Genomic DNA, 20,672 nt, shown 5'->3' on the forward strand with positions numbered 1-20,672 from the left:
ACCTACCCAAGGCTAGAAATGGTAATCAGATCCACTTGTGCATCCCCTTTGGCCACACATAAAATTTGCATTCACAGATTTGTCTTGTTTTACCTTTGCATGGTTTGCCATCTTTGTAGACCCGTTTGGACTGAGAACAAAGCTGATGAAGCAATTAAAGTTCCTCACCATAGCCAGCCTCAGAGGGGATCAATTCTGTCCTCCAGCATCAGGTGGCAGGTCTCAGCATTCATTACTGCCTGCATAGGTTCCCTAATGAGATTGGATTTGTACTTATGAGTCAACAGAGCTCTTATTGAATCTGTTGCGAAAGCAGTTGTCATCCTGCAGAAGCATTTACCTTTGCAGCTGTTAGAGTACAAACATAGTTGCAGTCCTATAGGGCTTTTTCATCTATAGTTCTGTGTAATATCATTAGAAAAACATAAACTCACAGGGGGTGAATTTCACCAACTTAACAGCACTTTGTAGCACTAGATAATTCAAGGCTGTAGTGGAAATGAAACCATATGAAGGTATGGTTAAAAAGGAATTTAACTTGTAGAAATAGTGGCGTTCCATGTACTTCACACTGTTTGCCCTACGTCTCACTTTCACTTAGTGATTCTTTTGATTTGCTTTGAGCTTGTGGGTGGTAGTCCTCCAGGGGGCTCATTAGCTGTAAAGACAAGGCCAAGATTTTAAAATTAGCCAGCCAAAGACACAGTTAGTGGCTAGCATCCACCACAGCTGATTTCTGGAGGCCTTCAGAATTTCATCCGTTTTGACACATTGGGTAGTCCCACTCCATGTAGAGCGACTTCCATAGAAGCTCTTCCTCTCCCTTGCTTCAAAATACCAGCAGAACTACAGATAATACTGCATGATGCCAGCTCTCTGTGTCTTATGCCTCCTTCTGTCTCTAAAGTCAGTTATGATCTGGCTCAGAGGTCTGGCCTACATTAAGGCTTGCAGAGCTGACTTTAAACCAGATGGGAGGCTTACAGATGACTGTGTTGCTCTACACTACGGCTGATAGCAGGAAACTCATTGAAAGTCACAGAAACTTCATCCAGGGAGACAGTTTGATTGGAGTGATTTGACCTGAATGTAGGAACTGACAAAAGGTGTTTTTCTTTCTTTTTTTTTCTTCTTTTTTTGCCTGTCACCAAGTGGTTCCCTTGAAATGAAAAGGTATTAATTATTCATAAACCAAAAATGGGTTGACTTTGGACTACAAGTTCTATTTGACAGTGACAGACTGAGCACCCTGAAGGTGTTTCTTCTGACACGGTTAAAGCAGAAAGCATAAATTAGAGCAGGAAAAAGTGTGTTCACCATTAATTTCTAACCCTAATCCAAAGCAGTGATGAGCTCCATCTTTTACACATTTCAAGCTTATTTTTCTGCTGCAGCATGCGGCAGGAAAATATTTTAGTCAGTATGGTTATAAATGGGCAAACTGATGTCCAAATGATGTCCATCAAATAAAGTTTGAGGATATAAAGAAAAGAATTTTGCTAGCAAAAACAAATGACATCTGTACTCAAGATATCTATAAAAATACAATCATATTTTATTGAACTTCTGAATTCTTGAGCTAACTTATCTAAAATTCAAATGTAGAGATATTAAATTAAAAATATACAGTTTGTTATTATCACTTGTATCTGTAGTTGACGTGTTAGATATCTGGAGGGAGGATTATGAATCATGGATTTGCAAAAGATGACAACATTTTGACGTTTTTATTCCTCATCACCATTTGTTGAACATCAGCAGCCTTGGTCTGAGAATGAACTGTGAACAGAGAACATGCTTGTCCCTGGTTAGGAACTGTCGCAGCTTATGTTAATCACACGTGAGTTTAACTGAAATTTCTTTGCGAGAGATGACTCTCCTACACAGGAGGCTCAAATCAAAAAGTATGTCAGACCCAGGGCTGGAATCACATTGGAGCTTTTGGGGCTGCCTTATTTTCAGAGTCACATGCACAGACATATCGCCAAAAATATGATTGCTGTAAAAATATTTAAAAAAAAAAAAAAAAAAAAAACTCTACTACTATGCAGCATTTATAATCAGAAACAGGGAAAGTTTTTTAACTACAAAAAGAAGCATTTCAAGTCGTCGCCATATGGAACCCCACAGCACAGAAACGCTGCTGTCCATGGTGCTGAATGAAACAGCACAATCACTTGTGCTGTTTGGAAGATTTCATTAATTAAATTATATAAGTTAATAATCTCATGATGTTGACAACCTAATGCTATATTTGTCAAAAAAAAAAACATCATGAAGTTTACAGGAAAAAGAAAGTAACCTGGAAGTGAACTGTTTTTAGAGCTACCCCTGAAAGTATCAGCTGGTCGTCTTGAGGGAATCTCCTCTGCTGTTCAGGGTAAAACCAAACTCTGGTCAATTGAAATTAAATTTGTGCTACTTCTCCAGACAGTTATGCTGCTCCCAGTTCATGCCTGTGCTGTTGCAGTTCCAGCTTTCACATCTGGATTGATGTGTGTGTGTGTGTGTGTTTGTCTTTTCTATTCCCTTTTCTCTCTTTTCCACCACAGCTTCAGCACTGCCTACCAGTGTATCTACTACTCCCCAGAGCACACAGCCAAAGCTCAGGAGGTACTCAGCACCATGAATCTCCTCCAACCCCTCATCACAAGCTTAGCTGACCAGCTTCTTCAGGCTGCCCATGGGCACTCCTCCCCTGGACTGAGGGATGCGCTCAAGAACCTTTCCGACAAGGTGGGAAGCATCTACACCTTTCATCTGTCTTCACTTGCTTCTCGACTTTCCCTCCATTTCTCTTCGCCTGAAGCCACTGCAATGCTCAAAGCACTGACATGTCATACTGCTGACAGGAGAGCCCTTTAGATTAAACTTTAGATGTGTTCATGACTACTGTTAATCCCATGTTTCATTATTTATTCAAAGGTTTTGCCTTCAAACACATAATGAATAGTTTTAATGATGTATGTTAAATCTGGAGATTATTTAGGTGGTTATGCTGGTAAAAACTGACTGAAATACTAGACACACTCACATCAGACTTACTTAGTCTTTCCAGTTACTCATATTTCTACCCAGTTGTTTGTTCGCTGCAAACAAAAGCTCCAAAAATTTTGAGTGTCTCAAAATAACTTTAAATCCTTTAGTTGCTTTGAGACAGTCAGATACTGCCGCTCACTAAACAGACAAACTCTGGGAAAAATCCATAACTCATCATAAAAACGCCAAACTAACAAACGTGTGTAGCAGCATGGAGGTTTATGGAGTTGAGGCGTTTTTATCAGTATAATTAATGAATTACATCTGGTGCTGTCAGATTGCAATCTGTTGTGGGAGAGATTGTTTCTGCCACAGTGGAATAGAGCCCAATCAGCCTGCTTAATTGGTACATTCGCTCTGTCACCACTTCCTCTCATCCTTGATTAGACACACACGTCGGCCAAGTAAACCCCTGGCCTGGTCAGCACAAGCTTGGCTGCACTATGATTAAGATTTCAAGCTGTGTTTGTGTGGAAGAAACATTGAAGTGTGCATATGTGTCTGATCAGAGGACATCTTTCTTTTCAGTTCAAAGTCTCATATCATGAGCAGTACAAAATATTTTTAAAGATGCATGCATCAGTTTGTAGAGACTAGTCGCGCATGTGCATAAACTTGTCTATTCAGATTTTCTTAAAGAGAAAAAGCATAATTTGTGTTGTTTTGTTTGGTGGTTTTTTTTTGTTTATTTTATCAAGAGGTAAATAAGAAGAATATAAAGATGCAGCTAGATGATTAGCTGAGCTTAGCTTAAATATTAGCTGGCAAAGAGGTCTTGAGCAGTAGTTCTCTGAAGGTCTATCAAAGTTTTTCTTTTCACATTGGCTGCTTTTTTAGTGCTTTTTAGTCCAGTCTTTATTCCTGACTATTTTTAGAGCAATTTTTGTTTAGGTTTTTTTTTTTTTATTTTTTTTTTTTTAAGTTAATTAAGATTGATCCACGGATCATTCTATCTAGGTGCCTAATGCATCACTAGGGATGAACCAGTATTATGTTAATCTTACAGAAAATTTGGCAAATAATCAATTTGGCACTTTACTCAAAGTAATCTGTCAAAAGGAAACTTCATTTGGACCGTCTCCAGTTTGCATACAGCGTTAACCACTTCTCTGATGATGCCGTCTCCATCACGTTCCACCTCTCACCAGGAAAAGGAAGGACACCTATGCCAGAGTAGTTTTTCTAGACTTTAGCTAAACTTTTAACATTATCATCCCATCTCGTCTAGTGAAGAAGCTGAGGTTGCTGGATGAACACTCTGGCATCTGCAACTGGGTCCTCAGTCTCTTGACACAGTGACAGCAAGTAGTCAGAGTAGGAAACAAAACATCAAGATCAATGCCAGAGAACACAAGGTCTGTCGAGGGTTGTGCGCTCTGTCCCCTGCTGTTCTGTCTGCTCACATCTGACACACACAGATGTGGCACAGCCTCTCACACATCAAACCACATCTTTCAATATGCAGATGACACAACTGTGATAGTGTGCATTATGAGCACTGAGGAGTCTGCATACAGGATGGAGCTGGACCAGCAAACATCTTGGTCCAATTCCCATAATCTCCCGCTCCATGTGGAAAAACAAAGCTGGTGGACCTGAGATCTGGTGAGCGCACAGTAAAACCCTTGGAACATCAACAGCTGTGGAAAGATACAGCGACATAAAATTCCTTGGGGTTCACATGGCAGATAACCTATGCTCCACCATCAACACCACAGCCATCATTAAAAAGGCACAGCAGCAACCCCCCCCCTCTGCGCAGACTCAGGAAGGCTGGTCCACTTAAAGAACATCTGACCACTTTCTATAAGAGCAGATTTGAATGCATTTTCACTGACTTTCTCATCTCCTGTTAGGTAACTGTAAAAGACAAGAGAAACACTAACTGCAGAGAAGTGTAAAGATGGCCTGAAAAACCACTGATGTCTCTCTTCCTATGCTGCTGGATGTCTATAAGCATCACTGTATCAGCCGGGGGACAATCTGTTTTCCTTTTTGCCATCAGAAAAACTGTTCAGTAGCGTCAGCTGCAGAACCAGCAAGACGCTGAACAGTTTCTTTCCCCAAGCAGTGAGATTTTTCAATTCACTGTGTCTCTGACCATCAGTAAAGACAGAGGACCTGGGACATACATCTGATGCATCAATTGATCCATTTACTGCTCACTGAAGCCTCATCAGAAACAGCTTCCATGGTAGGCTAGCTGTCAAGAAATCATTCTTAAGGAAGGAAATTAGAGAAAGGCTCAGATATGCTGAATGACACAAGAACTGGACTGAACCCCAGATCACACAGAGCCCAGTTTGTTGAAGTCACATGGAAACATATTTACAGAAAACAGAACAATCACCATCCAAAGAAGAGTTTTATTTAGATAAATACTGTATGTAGAGTTTGGGGGTATAGTAGCAGACAGCAACAAACACAATACACCCTAGGAGAAGCATGGGATTCAAAGATTCTTAGGGAAGATATGTTGGCTGTTGGTTTTTTTGTATACTTTTTGTTTGTTTTCTGCGTTATCTGCATTGAAATGATGCAATGTAAAATTAATGGAAAAAAATGTGCATTTTAATTTCTGTATTTTGAGTTCCATTGTGTTTTCTAAGAAAAAAATAAACAAATTGATCGTCTAACTAATAGATAATGTAATCAATCACCTCTTGTAACCCTTCAGCATCTCCCTTTAAGAGATAGAAGAGCTCAACCAGATAGATAGTGTTTTTTTCAGAAACTATATCAAGTCAGACTTTCAGAAAAACTGGGAAAGATGGAAACCCTCCAATAAAAATCAAGTGTTTATCAGATTTTTTTTTTTCTGTTTCCACGTTTCACTTTTGATTTTTCCCCTCATTGTTCAAACCACCTGTCTCCAGGCCTAATTCAGTATCTTCCTCCAACAATTTGCCTGGGTACTTTCTGATTAGTTCTGGACATGGCAGATGTGAATTTCTTCTCTTTATATGGTGATGATTCTGTTGATGATGATAATAATAATTTCCTTCTGATGATAATCATAGTGAAATGGCAATTGCAACGCCTCTCCCCTCCCTCCAGCTGTGTCCTTGGACAAGTAATATGTCCTCAGTTTAACAGTTACCTTGAAAAAGAACTGAGTTTTATTTTCTGTGCGTGATCACTTTTAGTTTTACTCTGTATAGGGGTCATAAACATGATAGTAAGTGTCCCTGCAACCTAGTGTTGTCCAAAGCTGACCAGCTTCATTCAGTCAGTCTCCCTCCATCTCCCAAGTGAAACTGGAAACAGTGAAAAAGTTCTATTTTTAACTACAAAAATCTGTTCATGCTTCAGGGTAAAACCATTCATGATGAATAGAAGCCTACAGTTTTGCCACTTTTTTTACATCAGACTTATTCTTTTTTTTTTCTCACAGCTGTAGTGCAGAGAGGCAATTTCAGACTTGCACTCCTACTCAGTAAAGATCACATCAGCAGCTAGTGCACACCAAGGAAAGACAGCGAACACAGTTTACCTCAAGGGATATTGAGCATTTCAAATCTTTTAAAATGAGTGTTGAAAAATTACACAAAAGAGCAATTTTTCTGCTTGAAGGATTTGCTTAACAGAAGCTGTAAATATTTTTTATCCATTTGGATCCTGCAGCACATCATTGACATGTTGTCAATTTGGGTTCTTTTCTAACCAAGCATAGCAGGATCTTTTTCCCATGACTGTGTTTCACTGAGTTTTCACTTGATCAATATGCTTTTCATGTAATGTTATCATCTTAGTTCCACAGAAAATCCTGGGTTGCATGGGAATAGGAAAATCTAAATCAAACAAATCCTCTGACCCTGTGGTCAAGAAATGAAAATAAGTCTGAGAAGATTTTAAGTGTTGGACGTTGTTCGCTCATTTCAGAAAGTGAATAATACATGGTCTTATAGATTGCAAATTAGCACTGAGGTCAGATAAGCAGAGTTCCATCTGAATGAATTTACATTTTGAACTGCTGCTAAACGCTTTAGGTCACTCTATCAAATGTGGCAAATTTTTCTGTCACTTTATGCATTTTTGTTCTTGAAATATTTTTTTTCACTTATTATTGTACAACACAGCAGTAGTCTGGCAGGAATGTCGTTTGTCAGACAATTACACAAGTTGTTTTATCTATAGTTTATAGATCTCACATCACTGACTTACAGTGAAAGAAATCATTATGGTGCATGCAAGGCAATTAAAAAGCTTATGAGTTGCATGCTAATGACGTTTGAAGTATGTTCTGTTTTTCTGCTCAAATACTTTTCAAATGATCCATTTACTTTGATGGAAAACCATCATTTTTCTAATCAAGGGCAGAACAATTAAACCAGGCCCAGATGAATCAATAAATGTGTTTTTTATTAATAATGAAAATTGGTTGTAGCTCAGTCATAACAGGTATAATGCTTACAATAGATTCTTATCATATCTGTCTTGTATTTAAGCATTAATGAGTTTGATTTATTAAAGCTGATCAAAGAAAGAGAAGCATCTGATGAATTTAATTAAAAGACCAAAATTATGGGATGAAGTAGTAATAAAAAAAATTAAATGGCTCGAGACTCACTTGTGATTTTCCTGAACCTTTTGGTGTTTTAAGCTGAAAGAAGAGAATCTCATAAAACAGTGTTATGATCATTGTTATAGAAAGGTATTTTGAGTTAAATGGTTGATTATATCAGTGTGACACCATGATTTTCTAAGATTGAAGTTTTAACAATATTCTAATTTTCTGAGACATGCATTTTGGTTTTTCATTACCTATAAGCCACAATCATCAAAATCTCAAGAAATAGATGTTTGAAATGTTTCACTATATGTGTAATGAATCTACAAAATATATAGGTTTCACATTCTGAAATGAGTGACAAAAATACTGAACTTTTTCATAATATATTAAATTTCTGAGATATACCTGTATATGGAGTTTGCATGTTCTCCCTGTCTATGCTGTGGTTCTTTCCAGCTTCCTCTCAGTTTTAGCTTAACTGCTATGTGTAATTGATCACCTGTCACGTGTAAGTTGCTTAGGATAAAAGTGTCTCCCAGATGACTCTAAAATAAAACTGAGTTTTGATCAAACATTAGTCCAAAGATCTAGAAATACATGTGAACCCAACACTCAGTAGATAGACAAATTAAATAAGACAATTTATTAGAAAAGCAAAGAATAATTCCTAATAATGTTTTTTGGGTTTTTTTTATTTTGTCATTAAAACGTAAATGATAAAAATCAAAGACAGAAACAATAGATAGCTCATGGATGGGTAAATGAAGCGACGGAGAAGGTTAAAGCAAGTGTAAATAACTAAAACAGTAAAGCTTCATTAGGTTCATATTAAAGGAATAATCATGCAGTGGCACCACTGGAAAAGTGGGAATGACCGCTTTTCCTCAAACATTAAAAGGTAATTTTGCCTCCCTGTGTGGAGGGAAATATCGATACATTGCTGCCTTCAAAAATGGCACAAACCAAATAAAGTTTGAAATTGCTTCATTATAAGACCTACAGAAGGGTCAGGAATTTTTCACCAGTTATCTGCTGCTACGTGGGTGATGCAGTCTCCATAAGCTGGGTCTGCGTCAGAGTGGTCAAAGCAGGAAAAATCGTGTTTGCGTGGTAAATGTGTGTATATAATGACCTTCCAGGTCTGTTTGCAAAGAGCACCTTATGTGTTTTGTTTGGCTGCATTTTCTGTGGTGATAGAATTGCTTATTGCACTGGTAACTCAATTACTCTGGAGAGCCCTTATCACTTTGTTACACGGTGGCGGCAGCAAGCGTAAGGCTCCGTAGTACCAGGATCGTCATCAACTTACACTAGCTGGTGAATTTAAGATCAAAGGGGGTGGGCTCCTTGGAGAGGCAGGCGGGAGGAGGAGGAGTAATTGAATTGTTTGTTGTTTGTTGCTGTTCTTCTCCTCTCTGGCGGAGCTGCAGTAAGGTAGAGCAGCTGCTTTTCCTTTTCCTCTGTAAATTGTTCCCTGTGTTTTCTTCAACTGGCTCTACCTCTGTCTGCTCGGCTTGCTCTGTCTCTTTTGCTTTTTCAGCCCCTCACTTTTTATTTGGCACATTATCGCACAGTGACTTTCATTGTCTGCCTCTTTTTAAATCTATACCTCTCTTGTTTTGTTGCAGACGGAACTATTTGTTCACACACTTAAGGATGAATTGGTCAAGAGCGCTTTGCTAGCACTACATGCAGCACGGCCAGGGTACGTTTCTAAAAGCCAGAAGCAAACCCCGACGCAGGTCCATCATCAAGGCCACATCAGTCAGGGTAGCGACCAGAATCAGAGTCCAGCCCAAGGACTTCCAGGCCACAGTCCAGTCACACCAGCAAGTGAGAGCACAGTGATGTGTAATAATGTGGAAGGGTTGCAAACCATGCCTGGAGGAGAAGCTGGGCCTGTGTCACTACAGCAAGACTCCATACCGCACCATAACGAGTATGATGAAGAGGAATGGGTAAATTTCTGGCATTTAATTTATCGTGCTATTGGTCGTCTCTGATGATGAAATAGTGTCACTTTTACTGATCCAGTTTGTTTTAGCATATTATTTTATTTACCTGGAAAACGAGATTGCATGGTATGCATCAGTCTTTTATTTTAGGGGATTTATTTTTTTAAAATATATAAATAAATAAGTAAAGATTTCATCCTAACAAACCAACTGCAGAGGTTTATTGTATGGCATCCTTGTCGTTGAAGCTAAGCCAGCCTGCTTCTTTTCATGTTAGTGTGTATGATTGATTGTGAATGTGAAGACGGAATCTGCCACGCTAACAGCAGGAGTTCGTCTTTTTTTCACACCAATGAGTGGAACTATCACTCAAAACATTCCTTAGCTTCATAACAGGTTCAAAACATGCTTTTGAAGCAACAAAAACCAATACACATGATGCACACACACAGAAATAAGTGTCTATTCATCAGTGAGCAGCTGGAGCTTGGCAAACGAAACAACAAGCAAGAAACAATAGAAATGCTTTGAGAGTAATCCATTCTGCAATTTCCTTTTGATCTCTTTGAAATAAAGCCAGTTTTTACAGTGCAGAAAAAAAAAACCTTTTAGCTTTTTTTTTTCTTTTTAGCTTTTAAGCTTTGTTATTTAATTTTTTGGTTCTTTCCATCTTACTAACTCAAACAGAGAGTGAGTAAAGAAGACATATCAAATCAGGGATGCAGATGTGGCCTGACTGCTGGTTGTGTGTTTGCCTCTTTCAGGACAGGGTGTGGGCTAATGTGGCCAAATGCCTCAACTGTGTGATTGCTATGGTGGATAAACTCCAAGAAGAAGACAACAGTAAGCAGGAGCCAGTTCCCGAGCAGCAGCTTGCTGATGTCATCACCTCACACAATCCTGGTGAGTGACTTTTTACTCTGCTTAGCTTCTTCTTTTTTAATTTTTTTTTTTTTTTTACAGTTTTAAAGCCAGATTTTGTTTTGTCAGAATTTAAATTTGCATGTCAGAGGACTGCAAGATTACTCACTGTTGTGATTATAATTTGATATAGTTGGGTTTTCATGTACGTTACAATATTTTGACTGTAATTCATACATGCATTTCTTAAATTTGCTACCCCTGTATGTAACAAGAAATGGACATGTCTGTATTAGTGTCATAAACCCCAAATAGGTTCCACAAAAAAACATCCTCTCAATGTAAAAAGACCAGGTAGCTCAATCAGCCCAAAGAATTGCACACTTGCTTTGGAAACGAATTATATATCAGAAGTAATAAACTTCAACAACTTCTAAATGCAAAAGCTGTCTTTAAAATGCAGAGCTGTTCACTGTTGACCACAAGCTGCCCAGTTTCATCTCCCGTCTAAAGCTCGTGTTTAGAAAACGGTCCAGGCTGCTAGAGCTGCCATCTGGCACACAGAGCAGCACCATTAGTCTGACCAGGCTACAAGGAGAGGCTTTATCCATCCTGGTATGTTTGTGTCACACTCAGAGGTTTGTGGAAGTGTTGGTGCATTTTTTTAATCATTTAGTGCCCTTGTGTTTCGACACTACAATATGTGTGTGTCGTGTTAGTGTGAGTTACATGGCCAGCCATTCCATGTTCAGTCTGAAAGATAAGCTCAGCCCCAGAGCACCTTTAATAAGATGCTGAACAGCCCCAGAGTATGTGGTCATCTGCTTACCTAAACAGAAACATGGATGGAATAATGACAGAGGCCTTATCTCCTTTTGGACACCAGCAATTCCTGGGCATCGGATGACAACACATTGTGGGGTTTTGGATGTTTGGACAGGTGTGTTGGTGAGGACCTGACAGCTTGAATTCAGATTCTTCCCTTTTTCCCTCTTTTTCTATGCAGAGAGAGTATTTGCTGGATGAGATAAGACATGATTTCTCTGACAAGGAATTCTCCATGCTGCACATTCTGGGAATCCTACTGTGCACATGTGTTTGTCCACCACTGATTTGGTCCTGTTGCCTGAGATACGTGAAAGCCAAACAGAGCCTATGCTTAGAAATCTCATCCTGGACAATACTTATCCAACACTGCCCCCTGATGGGTTACTGTACATAGCACTCTATAAAGATTGCAACTATTAGAATAGCTAATTATCAGACTGGTGCAGTTTAATGTATATATAAATATGTATACACACACACACACACACACACACACACACACACACATATATATATATATATATATATATATATATATATATATATATATATATATATATATATATATATATATATATATAGATATAGATATAGATATATATATATATATATATATATATATATATAGATATAGATATATATATATATATATATATATATATAGAGAGAGAGAGAGAGAGAGAGAGAGAATTTGTTATACATTTGTTATACATATATAATAAATATAATATTCCAAATGGCTTTGTTGCAAAAAAAAAAAAAAAAAAAAAAAAGTGGTTGCAAATAAATGTTACTGGCATTTATTTATTTGTTTATTTTTCAAGCACTTAAATAAATGTTGTTATATTAGTCCATAGATTCCTGTTATTATTTATTTACTTTATATATTTATATTCATATGGAAAAGTGTCAGTCATGCCAATATGGCTTTTGTTGCTATAACAGTTCATGTGGTTTGAAGCAGCTTGAGACTGTATGGAAACCACCTTTCTCAGTTTCGGAGTAGCAGGAAACATATTCCATGTTAAGTACTGTATGTGTTATCAATTATACAGGAGTGCCACAAAACAACTAACACATCAGCAGATATCTGCCTGGTCAGTTTTTACTGTTTGATTAAGCTGGAGATGAGAGAATATAACCTCATTACTTATATTGTTACTTGTTCACCATCTTTGGCAATGTGTTTCTCACCAGTGCTTTCTTACAGGTACTGTTAACCAGTTTCACCTAAGAAATAAGAAGATTATTGTCATATCATAAGCACATATAATATATATAAGCATCACTATTCATCTTTCTCCACAGGTGATTGGAGGGAGCAGCTGTGTCCTCTAGTGACCAGGTTAAAGGACTGTGTGATGGAGGTGGTGGAGAAGGCAAAGAGAGCCATGACTTTTGTGCTCCTGCAGGAGGCAGCCTGCAGCATACCTCAAGGCTTCCTCCTGCAGCAGAGGCGAGACATAGTCTTCAGTCAGGCGGTAGGTGGCTGCACTGATCTAACAAACAAGTATTTAAAAGACCTCTACAAGATGTGAGATCTGTTCAGCATTTGTCTTTATTAAACAGAGATTAACATTGTTTCTAGTGCTTTAGTCCATAAAACAGTTGTGGTGAATGTTTTGACATGTTTGTAATCTGTCCTGTTTAGCTTTGTGATTAAAACATCAGTTGCACATTCAATCCCCTTGGACTTACTAAATGCAGTATTTTCACATAAATCTTTGTGGTTCAACAGCTGGCAGCCTTGGCTTGTGGTTTCGTCATGAGGTTGTACGCAGGAATGCAGGACAAAGACTTCCTCAGGCAGCTTCACCAAGTTGGCCTGGTGGCCCAGTTTGAGAGCCTGCTCAGCACTTACAGTGAGTTAATCACAACTGGTGATCTGAAAACATCCACTGATAAGTTTATTTTTTATTTACTTCCCAGCAGGGACAACCTTAGAGGTGATGCTGGGTTTAGGGGAATGGAATGACAAGGGTTTTGGCGGTAACAAGTTACAACATGTACAGTAGTTGAGATGTGTCAGTGCTGTTCAGGTGTGCATAAATATTGTTATTGGAAACAATTGTGGCTCCAGAGGTTTCATAAAACTTCGCCTGGTAAAGTGACAATGAGTTTTTATTAAGTAATTGCAGAGAACAGAGGCTGAGTTAAGGGGAAGCCCTTGTCAGAAATGAGTAGACTTATTGTGGCGTGCTACAGCTCATTATGCAGTTGCTGCTTTCTGGCAGTTAACATGAGGGGATTATCCGTCCATCCATTTTCTAAACCACTTAGTCCAATTCAGGGTTGCGGAGAAACTGGAGCCCATCCCAGCCTTTAACAGGTGAGAGGCGGGGTACACTCTGGACAGGACCAGTCTGGGGATTAGGCTAAATGCAAATACTTGTGACGAGCAGGAATGAAAACAACGCTGATTTTGTTTTGTCTACGTGCTGAAGGTGAAGAGGTCGGGATGCTGGAGGACATGGAGGTTGGAATCTCAGACCTGCAGAAAGTCATGTTCAGGATCATAGAGGCCAAAACAGACGACCTTCATGAGCTGCAGCCTTTAGTGTGTGGCCGACGGTGAGACATCTCCTGCTCCATTCACTCTCTTTGTGTTATGATGGCATATCTTGAATTCAAAATTGCATCTTTTTGCACTGAGATTTGAGAGTTTCTCTTCATTTTATGCATATAGATTTAACTGAAACTGCATAATATGTAACTGTAAAAAGGCTCCTTGAAGATAATTGTTTAGTTTGTTGTTAATTACAAGGAAATGCCAATTTATCAAATTCATTCCTCATGAATTTGATACTCATTCCAACTTACCCAGATGTAAACTCCTGGGGGACAAAAGCTTTGTTGTTATGGACAGTATGTACCCCTCTTCTTCCCACATGTTACCACTTCAAAATCCCCTCTCTGCAAGGAATGACAACCTTAAGCCATTGACCAAAAAACTGAAAATGTTAAGAGGGATCTGGGTTGCATTGTACAACTAAATGGTTTTTAAGTGACTCCTTGTAACCAAATGAAATGCTCCCCTGACAAAATTATGTGGGGGCACAAGAGCCTTGATTGCATTAATAAACAACAGACAAGCCACAGTCCATTTTCTGTTTCCCAGTGCAAGATGTGTAGATGTGGATAATGTGCTAGATAAATCATTTCCTATGACTTATATTTTAAATGTGTATAAAATTATGTTTTTAGTGTGATTGGATGTAAGAAAGATGTGTATTTTCATCTTGGAGGAAGAAAGTCTACACTAAAAATAGTACAGAAATTGTTTTCCACAAATACATTACTTATTCTAAAGCACTTTGATTTGTTTTGTACATGAATTGTGCAATACAAAACGCGCTTGCCTTGCCTTACCTAAAGAGGGAAAGAAAAAATACTTTGAAGTCACTAAAATGTGTTAGTTATTAAACAAACTAATTAAAGGTAACTTTTAGTAAACAAAAAGTTGATTATGTACATAATGTGGTGTTTTAATAATGACATATTTTTATTGTAGAATATTATCGATGCTCAGGATGAGTCCTACTGAGACCTTCCAAACAATGTTAAGTGCTGTCTATGCAAATAAAGAGGGTTTGCACATTTACTTATAAATCTATGCAAACCTCACAAGAATTAACAATAAAAAGGGACAAAGCTACGATATGTGGAATTTCATCAGATGTCGAAATACTAACCTGTATAAATCCTAAAACCTGCTACTTACAAAGAAACACTAGCAGAAAACCTGTCAATCATTGTTACGTTTGCAAGCCAGTCCAACAATGCAGCTCAAATACAAGCATTAAGAGGTTTCAAACAAAGAATAAGCTGAACAATAGTCACATTATGTTGTGTACACTCTGTAATCTTGCAGAATTAATGCTGTTCTTCTTGCACGTTTCTGCACTTAGTTACATGAATTATATACACATATATGTCTGCATTTGTATATTTGTAAGTAGTATTTTTACAGCTTTAGCACACACTATAATGTATAAAACGTATAAATAAAGGCCAAATAATTGTAATTAAGAATACTTAAGTATGAGTTGTTTGGACAAAGAAAAGATCTGATATTACACAGCTGCTCTGCACAGCTGGCAGAATGAAAGAAGCTTTGACTTTTTATTCAGTGTCCTTGACTCCACTTTTGTAAACTTTTCTTTTATTTAGTTCATAACATTCATTGAGACAAATTCAGTCTGAACACTCTGCAAAGAAAAGGATCATTTGTAGCACTTTTAATTTGAGTTGGTTACTTTATAGAGTATATTGTGAAATACTGTTGAGCTAACTTTGTACTAGGCGTTAAGATGCACAGTCCTCCCACTACCACATCAGTCTGTCAGGCAGGCTTACACTGCTACATGCGCTCATGCATATCAGCAATTTATCTTTTCAAAGCTTTCTAAGGACCATATTGCACAACTTCCTAAAGGAATAATGTCATATTGAATTGCAAAGCGTATTAAATATCTTTTTAATTGCTTTTCACTCTCTTTGCATTTAGACACCACTTCACTGTAGAAGTGCCATTACCACAACTGCTTTTCCAGACTTTGCCTGAGGAGATCAAGGAGGGCAAGCCTCTGCGAGTTTTCCCGGTGCTGTTTAACGTGGGCATCAATGAACAACAAACTATAGCTGAGAGGTAATCCAGGCACTCTTTGGTCACCGAAGAATTTCCACTCGCTTAAAGACAGAGTCAATATAAATTTTTTTGTTGTTCACAACTTAGTTCTTCATCTTTTTCCCCTGAAGAGACCACATTTATATATATTTCAACAATTCTTGGCCTTCTTGTGTTAATGGAAGATGTTCATTCCTTAAACAGCATATTCAGTCATACTCAGTCAGTAAAATCTGAATTCAGCCTTTACCGGCCTACAGTGCTGCCACAGTGTAATAAAGTTACATAACTTTTGTAACTGATTATTTTTGCTGCCATCCTTACAGGTTTGGAGATATCTCTCTACAAGAAAGAATAAACCAGAAGAACTTTGAGATGTTAGAAGCCTATTATAAATTGTTAAGTGAAAAGGTGCCACTAGAATGTAAGTGTGAAGTTTTGGTTTTGTTTTTTCTTTCTTTTCTTCTTGTTTCTGTTACCAAGTTGAAATTATCTTTATTTTTCAAAATCTTAAAAAGATATTTGAGCTTGCGGGCTCCATACCAAATGACTTTGTTGCAAAAAAAAAAAAAATGTGGTTGCAAATAAATATTACTGGCAAACTTTGTTGTTGTTTTTTTCCATAGTTAAATAAATACCGTGTTTTATTGATGCAGAGACTCCTGTTAGAAAGCTTGTTTTTACCCACAAACAAGAAGCAGAAATTGTTCCTGACAGTGTGGTTTTGTTTTTTCTACAAACAGGTCTACCGTGTTTTCAGACACAGACTGACATAAAGGAATTACTTGAAACACTGGGCCAAAATGTAGTCACAAAGAAGAGAAAGAATGTGGAAATACTATGGATTGCTGGAACCGTGAGTCATGTTTTTCTTTTAACACTATGTTCCCATCAAGGGAGCTTTCTTTTTTACTTTTACAAACTCTCTTGCGTGTCAAATATGAGTCTTATCTCGCTACACTGGATATATTTTAGTGTTTCATTTTTCTATGTGGGCTATAATGGGGGCACTGAACTGAACAAAAAAAGCAACTGTCAGTGTGACTGATTGGCTTTGAAGGAGCACACTATCTAGTCACCATATTTCATATTGTATTTAATTTCTGTTTGAGAACTGTTAAACATGAACGTAGCATCCTTTTAACACATGTATCTGTAATTTCTCTCATCAACATCACACTGTGAGTCAAATGCACCGTGCTGCTATATGAATACCTCCTCTGCGACATCACCCATCAAACTGTTTGAGCAATTTTGTAAGCAGTGTTTTACATTTGATGCTGGGTTATTCAGTAGGCAAACCTCATAAACCCACTTTTCATTAGAGTAGAACATAAACAACATACCAGATGCTGAAACTGAGATGTTTGATCTTTTCGGGGAAAATTTGACCTCATATGACATCCTAAGAAAATTAGAACAGGAGCAACAAAAGGCTGGAAAAGTAATTGGCTCATTACGCTAATGGATAAACATCACTGGGTGTAAAGGCATCTCAGATGTAACAAACAGGAAGTTTACTAATCTCTAAGAAACTTCATTTAAAAATTGGAAAATAATTTAGAAGATATTAACATTCCCACCATCTACAGTGTGAAGTATCATCAAAAGATTCAGAGTCAGGAAGAATCTCTGTGCACAGGAGCATAAGACTTAAGGTCAAAACTGTATACCAGGAATTTTTGGTCCATCAGGGCACAGTGCATTACAAACAGGCGTGATTCTCTAGAAGTGGAAACCACTGTATGGACTCAAGAATACTTGCAGAAATGACTGTTTGTGAACACAGTTCACTGTGTAATTAACAAATGCAGATCAGATTAAAGCTCTGTCATACAAAGAAGAAGCTGTATGTGAACATCTTCCAGAAAAAGCATCACCTTCTGCAGATAAAAATTCATTTTAAGTTGGTCTGAAGCAAAATGTTCATATTGTGACATTCTTCTGAAATGGACACCATCTTCTTCTCCTGTCAACTAATAAGAAAATAAACCATTCAATTGACAGTAATTAGAGGTTTTGGAGCAGGTCTCTTTCAGGGAAAGGCATATACATTTTAGCAATACAATACTAAACCACATAGTGCATCACTCACAACAGAATGACTTCACAGGAGGAGAGTCCAGGATCTGCTCAGCTGGCCTGCCTTCAGTCAGAGGTGTGACATCATAGTGATAGGCCCCCAAGGCAAAGTGTTTTGTTTTTGTTTTTCTTTTTTTTGGTATCCCCAGCCTAAACACAAGCACACAGTTGCACACATATACACTTGAATGCATGCATGCACCCCCACTTGAGAGAACTGTTATTTACTACCATGTAGAGGTGACTGGCTACACAATAATCCTGCAAACCAGCCTTTCAGCTGCACAGGCAGTGGCTGAAGCTCCATGTCAACAGTTGAACTTGATTTCAAACTTATTTTTCTAAGAGAAATTTCCTTCCAAGATTTGTTCTTACACAACCATCTTAATCAATGGTTACTGTTTTCTTTTATTAAATGCCTCACAAGGCACTTTCACAAATTTGTGTTTTGTTATTTATGCAAATCAATGGGAAAGACAAAGAATACTGGTGAACTATATGTAATGGACACGATTAAGATGCTTTTTGTTTTCTGAATAGAACATTTATTTAAAAACTAAGAATAAACCCACACAAGAATTATAGACAGGAGGTGCACTTTTTTCCATGTATAAGGTTACAAGTATATTGCCTTCATTTAAGTCCCACTAATTCCATTTCACAACAAAGAGAAGCTAGTTATTTATTAGAAGCTCATTTTGTGGGCCTTTTGCCCAGCAAAGTCATTTACGACGCTACTCAGGTCCAAGATGCAGCTTAATTTGTGGAGCTAGCAGGCAAGCTAGTGCTAGCTTCCAGTGGGATGCTCGCTTTGGCCTGGGTTGCCTGGCTTTGAGTAAAAAAGAAAGAAAAAAAAAAGCTCATTTTGACCTAGATGAGGACAAAAAAAAAGGTCATTTTGTTTTTGTCCTCATCCTGCTACTTTCTTTCTTTCCTTCCTTTGCATGTTGTTTTTTTGTTTTCCTCCTCCTATACCTGCCACTAAGTTTTACTTCTCCAATCCATCCCGAGTTAAATCATTCCCAAAAGCAGGGGTCTCTGGCTAAGATCTGCCCTGGTATGAGATGAGCCAACCAGAGTGCATATATCCATCTCCATACACTCAGACATTCTCAGCATGGATGCCCATTGAAATACATTGGAAAACACTAGATTTGTGATTCGAGATTAAAGGAACATGGTAACGTAGTGTGCATGTGGTAAATGCAACTCAGACACAAGACATCCGAGGCTGGGCGATAGAGTGTATTTTTTTAAATTCTTTTCTAAACCTGACAGACAGCTGTAGCAAAGGCTCAGAACTATTGTCATGCATACAGAAAAAAATTGGACAAAATTCCTCTCCAAAAACTGCAGCAACTGGTCTATTTATTTCCCAGACATTCACAGAAGAGGGGATGCTATACAGTGATAAACATCACCCACTTCCAACTTTTTTTAAATGTGCTTCTGCTGTCAAATACAAAACAAGCTAATATTTAACATAAAATGTCTCAGTTTCAACATTGGATATGCTGTTTACATTCTACTGGAAATCGAAAGTGTTTTTAGGAGATTTGCAAATCATTGTTCTCTGGCTTCATTTACATTTTAAGCACCCTGCCAACTTTATGTCATGCATCTTGTGTGGTTTATTGCCTCATTTAAACAACAAAACAAAAAGAATAAAAGAAAAAAAATGGTTTGGAAAAAAACAGGAAAACAAAAAAAGACATGCTGTTTATGGTTTACGTTTGTAAGTATTTATATGGTAACAAACACAGTTCTGTACATTTAAAACCATTTAAACACACATTCAGTTAAAATTGTGCAGGAATAATGTATGAGGTTTGTTGTATCTTTTTTTTAGATTATTTCATAACATCTTTCAAACCAGTTTTGTACAAAATCTAAAAACTGTAGAACAGGCAGAACAATCAACAATGTTTCCTACGCAACAGAAAATGAAAGTAATCCTGTTCAGTGAAAAGTGGCTTTTACCAAGCATCATTATGTTACATCACTTTGTGTTTAATAAGAGCTGAACAGATCCAGTACCTTCCACTCTAATATTAAAGCACTGCTTGTAAAATGTGTGAATTAACTTTTAATGATTTTTAAAGTTATTTTACTTTGGGGTAAAATAAGTCTAACATAATGCCTGTGAAACAAAGGCAAAGTTTTCTTCTGCGGTTAAAACTAAACCGTTTGCTTCAGTGAAAACATGTCATTTTGTCTCCACCTCCCTCCAGATCTGCCGAAGGCTAAATGGCATCAGGTTTACCAGCTGTAAAAGTGCCAAAGACCGAACCTCCATGTCTGTCACATTAGAGCAGTGTGCTCTCCTGCGAGATGAACACCAACTCAGCAAGGACTTCTTCGTTCGCGCTCTGGACTGTATGCGAAGGTGAGGCAGGAATGGCGGATGTTTCCAAACTTTAATGGCTGCAAGTTGTTGTTCCAGCAAATTTACATATTGCACATAAATCCATTTCAATTCATCAAATAATTTTTTAAAAAAAAGAAAAAAAAAAGATGATTCTGGTTTTATTTGCTTAGATAAAATCTAATTTTGCAAAAATCAATTCTCAGAAAGTTGAACATTTTCAATTTTAAAAAAGCCAGATTTTGATTCTTCTTTATTCAGGATTGTTCACGTTTCTTCCTCTGAAAGATTTTATGCTGGCAACTTTCCAAAACAAGGAAAACTTTTCCTAAAGTAGGCTTACAGGTTACATGATGTGTGGGATATTCATAGTAACCAGGAAGCTGTCACAGAGTTGGATTT

The 20,672-nt window shown here is 37.7% G+C and overlaps 1 protein-coding gene across 1 annotated transcript in view; it reads left to right on the forward strand.

The window, feature by feature from the left end:
* inpp4b (inositol polyphosphate-4-phosphatase type II B) overlaps positions 1-20,672 on the forward strand; it is a gene marked incomplete at both ends in the record, with an annotated part of 159,999 nt that overhangs the window by 134,060 nt on the left and 5,267 nt on the right. The window contains 10 exons of the mRNA XM_079238146.1: positions 2,553-2,736; positions 9,181-9,510; positions 10,272-10,410; positions 12,505-12,677; positions 12,935-13,058; positions 13,641-13,767; positions 15,704-15,844; positions 16,150-16,247; positions 16,567-16,679; positions 20,137-20,291. Coding sequence (XP_079094272.1) covers positions 2,553-2,736; positions 9,181-9,510; positions 10,272-10,410; positions 12,505-12,677; positions 12,935-13,058; positions 13,641-13,767; positions 15,704-15,844; positions 16,150-16,247; positions 16,567-16,679; positions 20,137-20,291 — 1,584 coding nt within the window. The remainder of the gene's footprint in view (positions 1-2,552; positions 2,737-9,180; positions 9,511-10,271; positions 10,411-12,504; positions 12,678-12,934; positions 13,059-13,640; positions 13,768-15,703; positions 15,845-16,149; positions 16,248-16,566; positions 16,680-20,136; positions 20,292-20,672) is intronic.

This window comes from Telmatherina bonti (genome assembly GCF_933228915.1).
Source record: "Telmatherina bonti genome assembly, chromosome: 3".
In the NCBI taxonomy this organism is placed as follows: Eukaryota; Metazoa; Chordata; class Actinopteri; order Atheriniformes; family Telmatherinidae; genus Telmatherina; species Telmatherina bonti.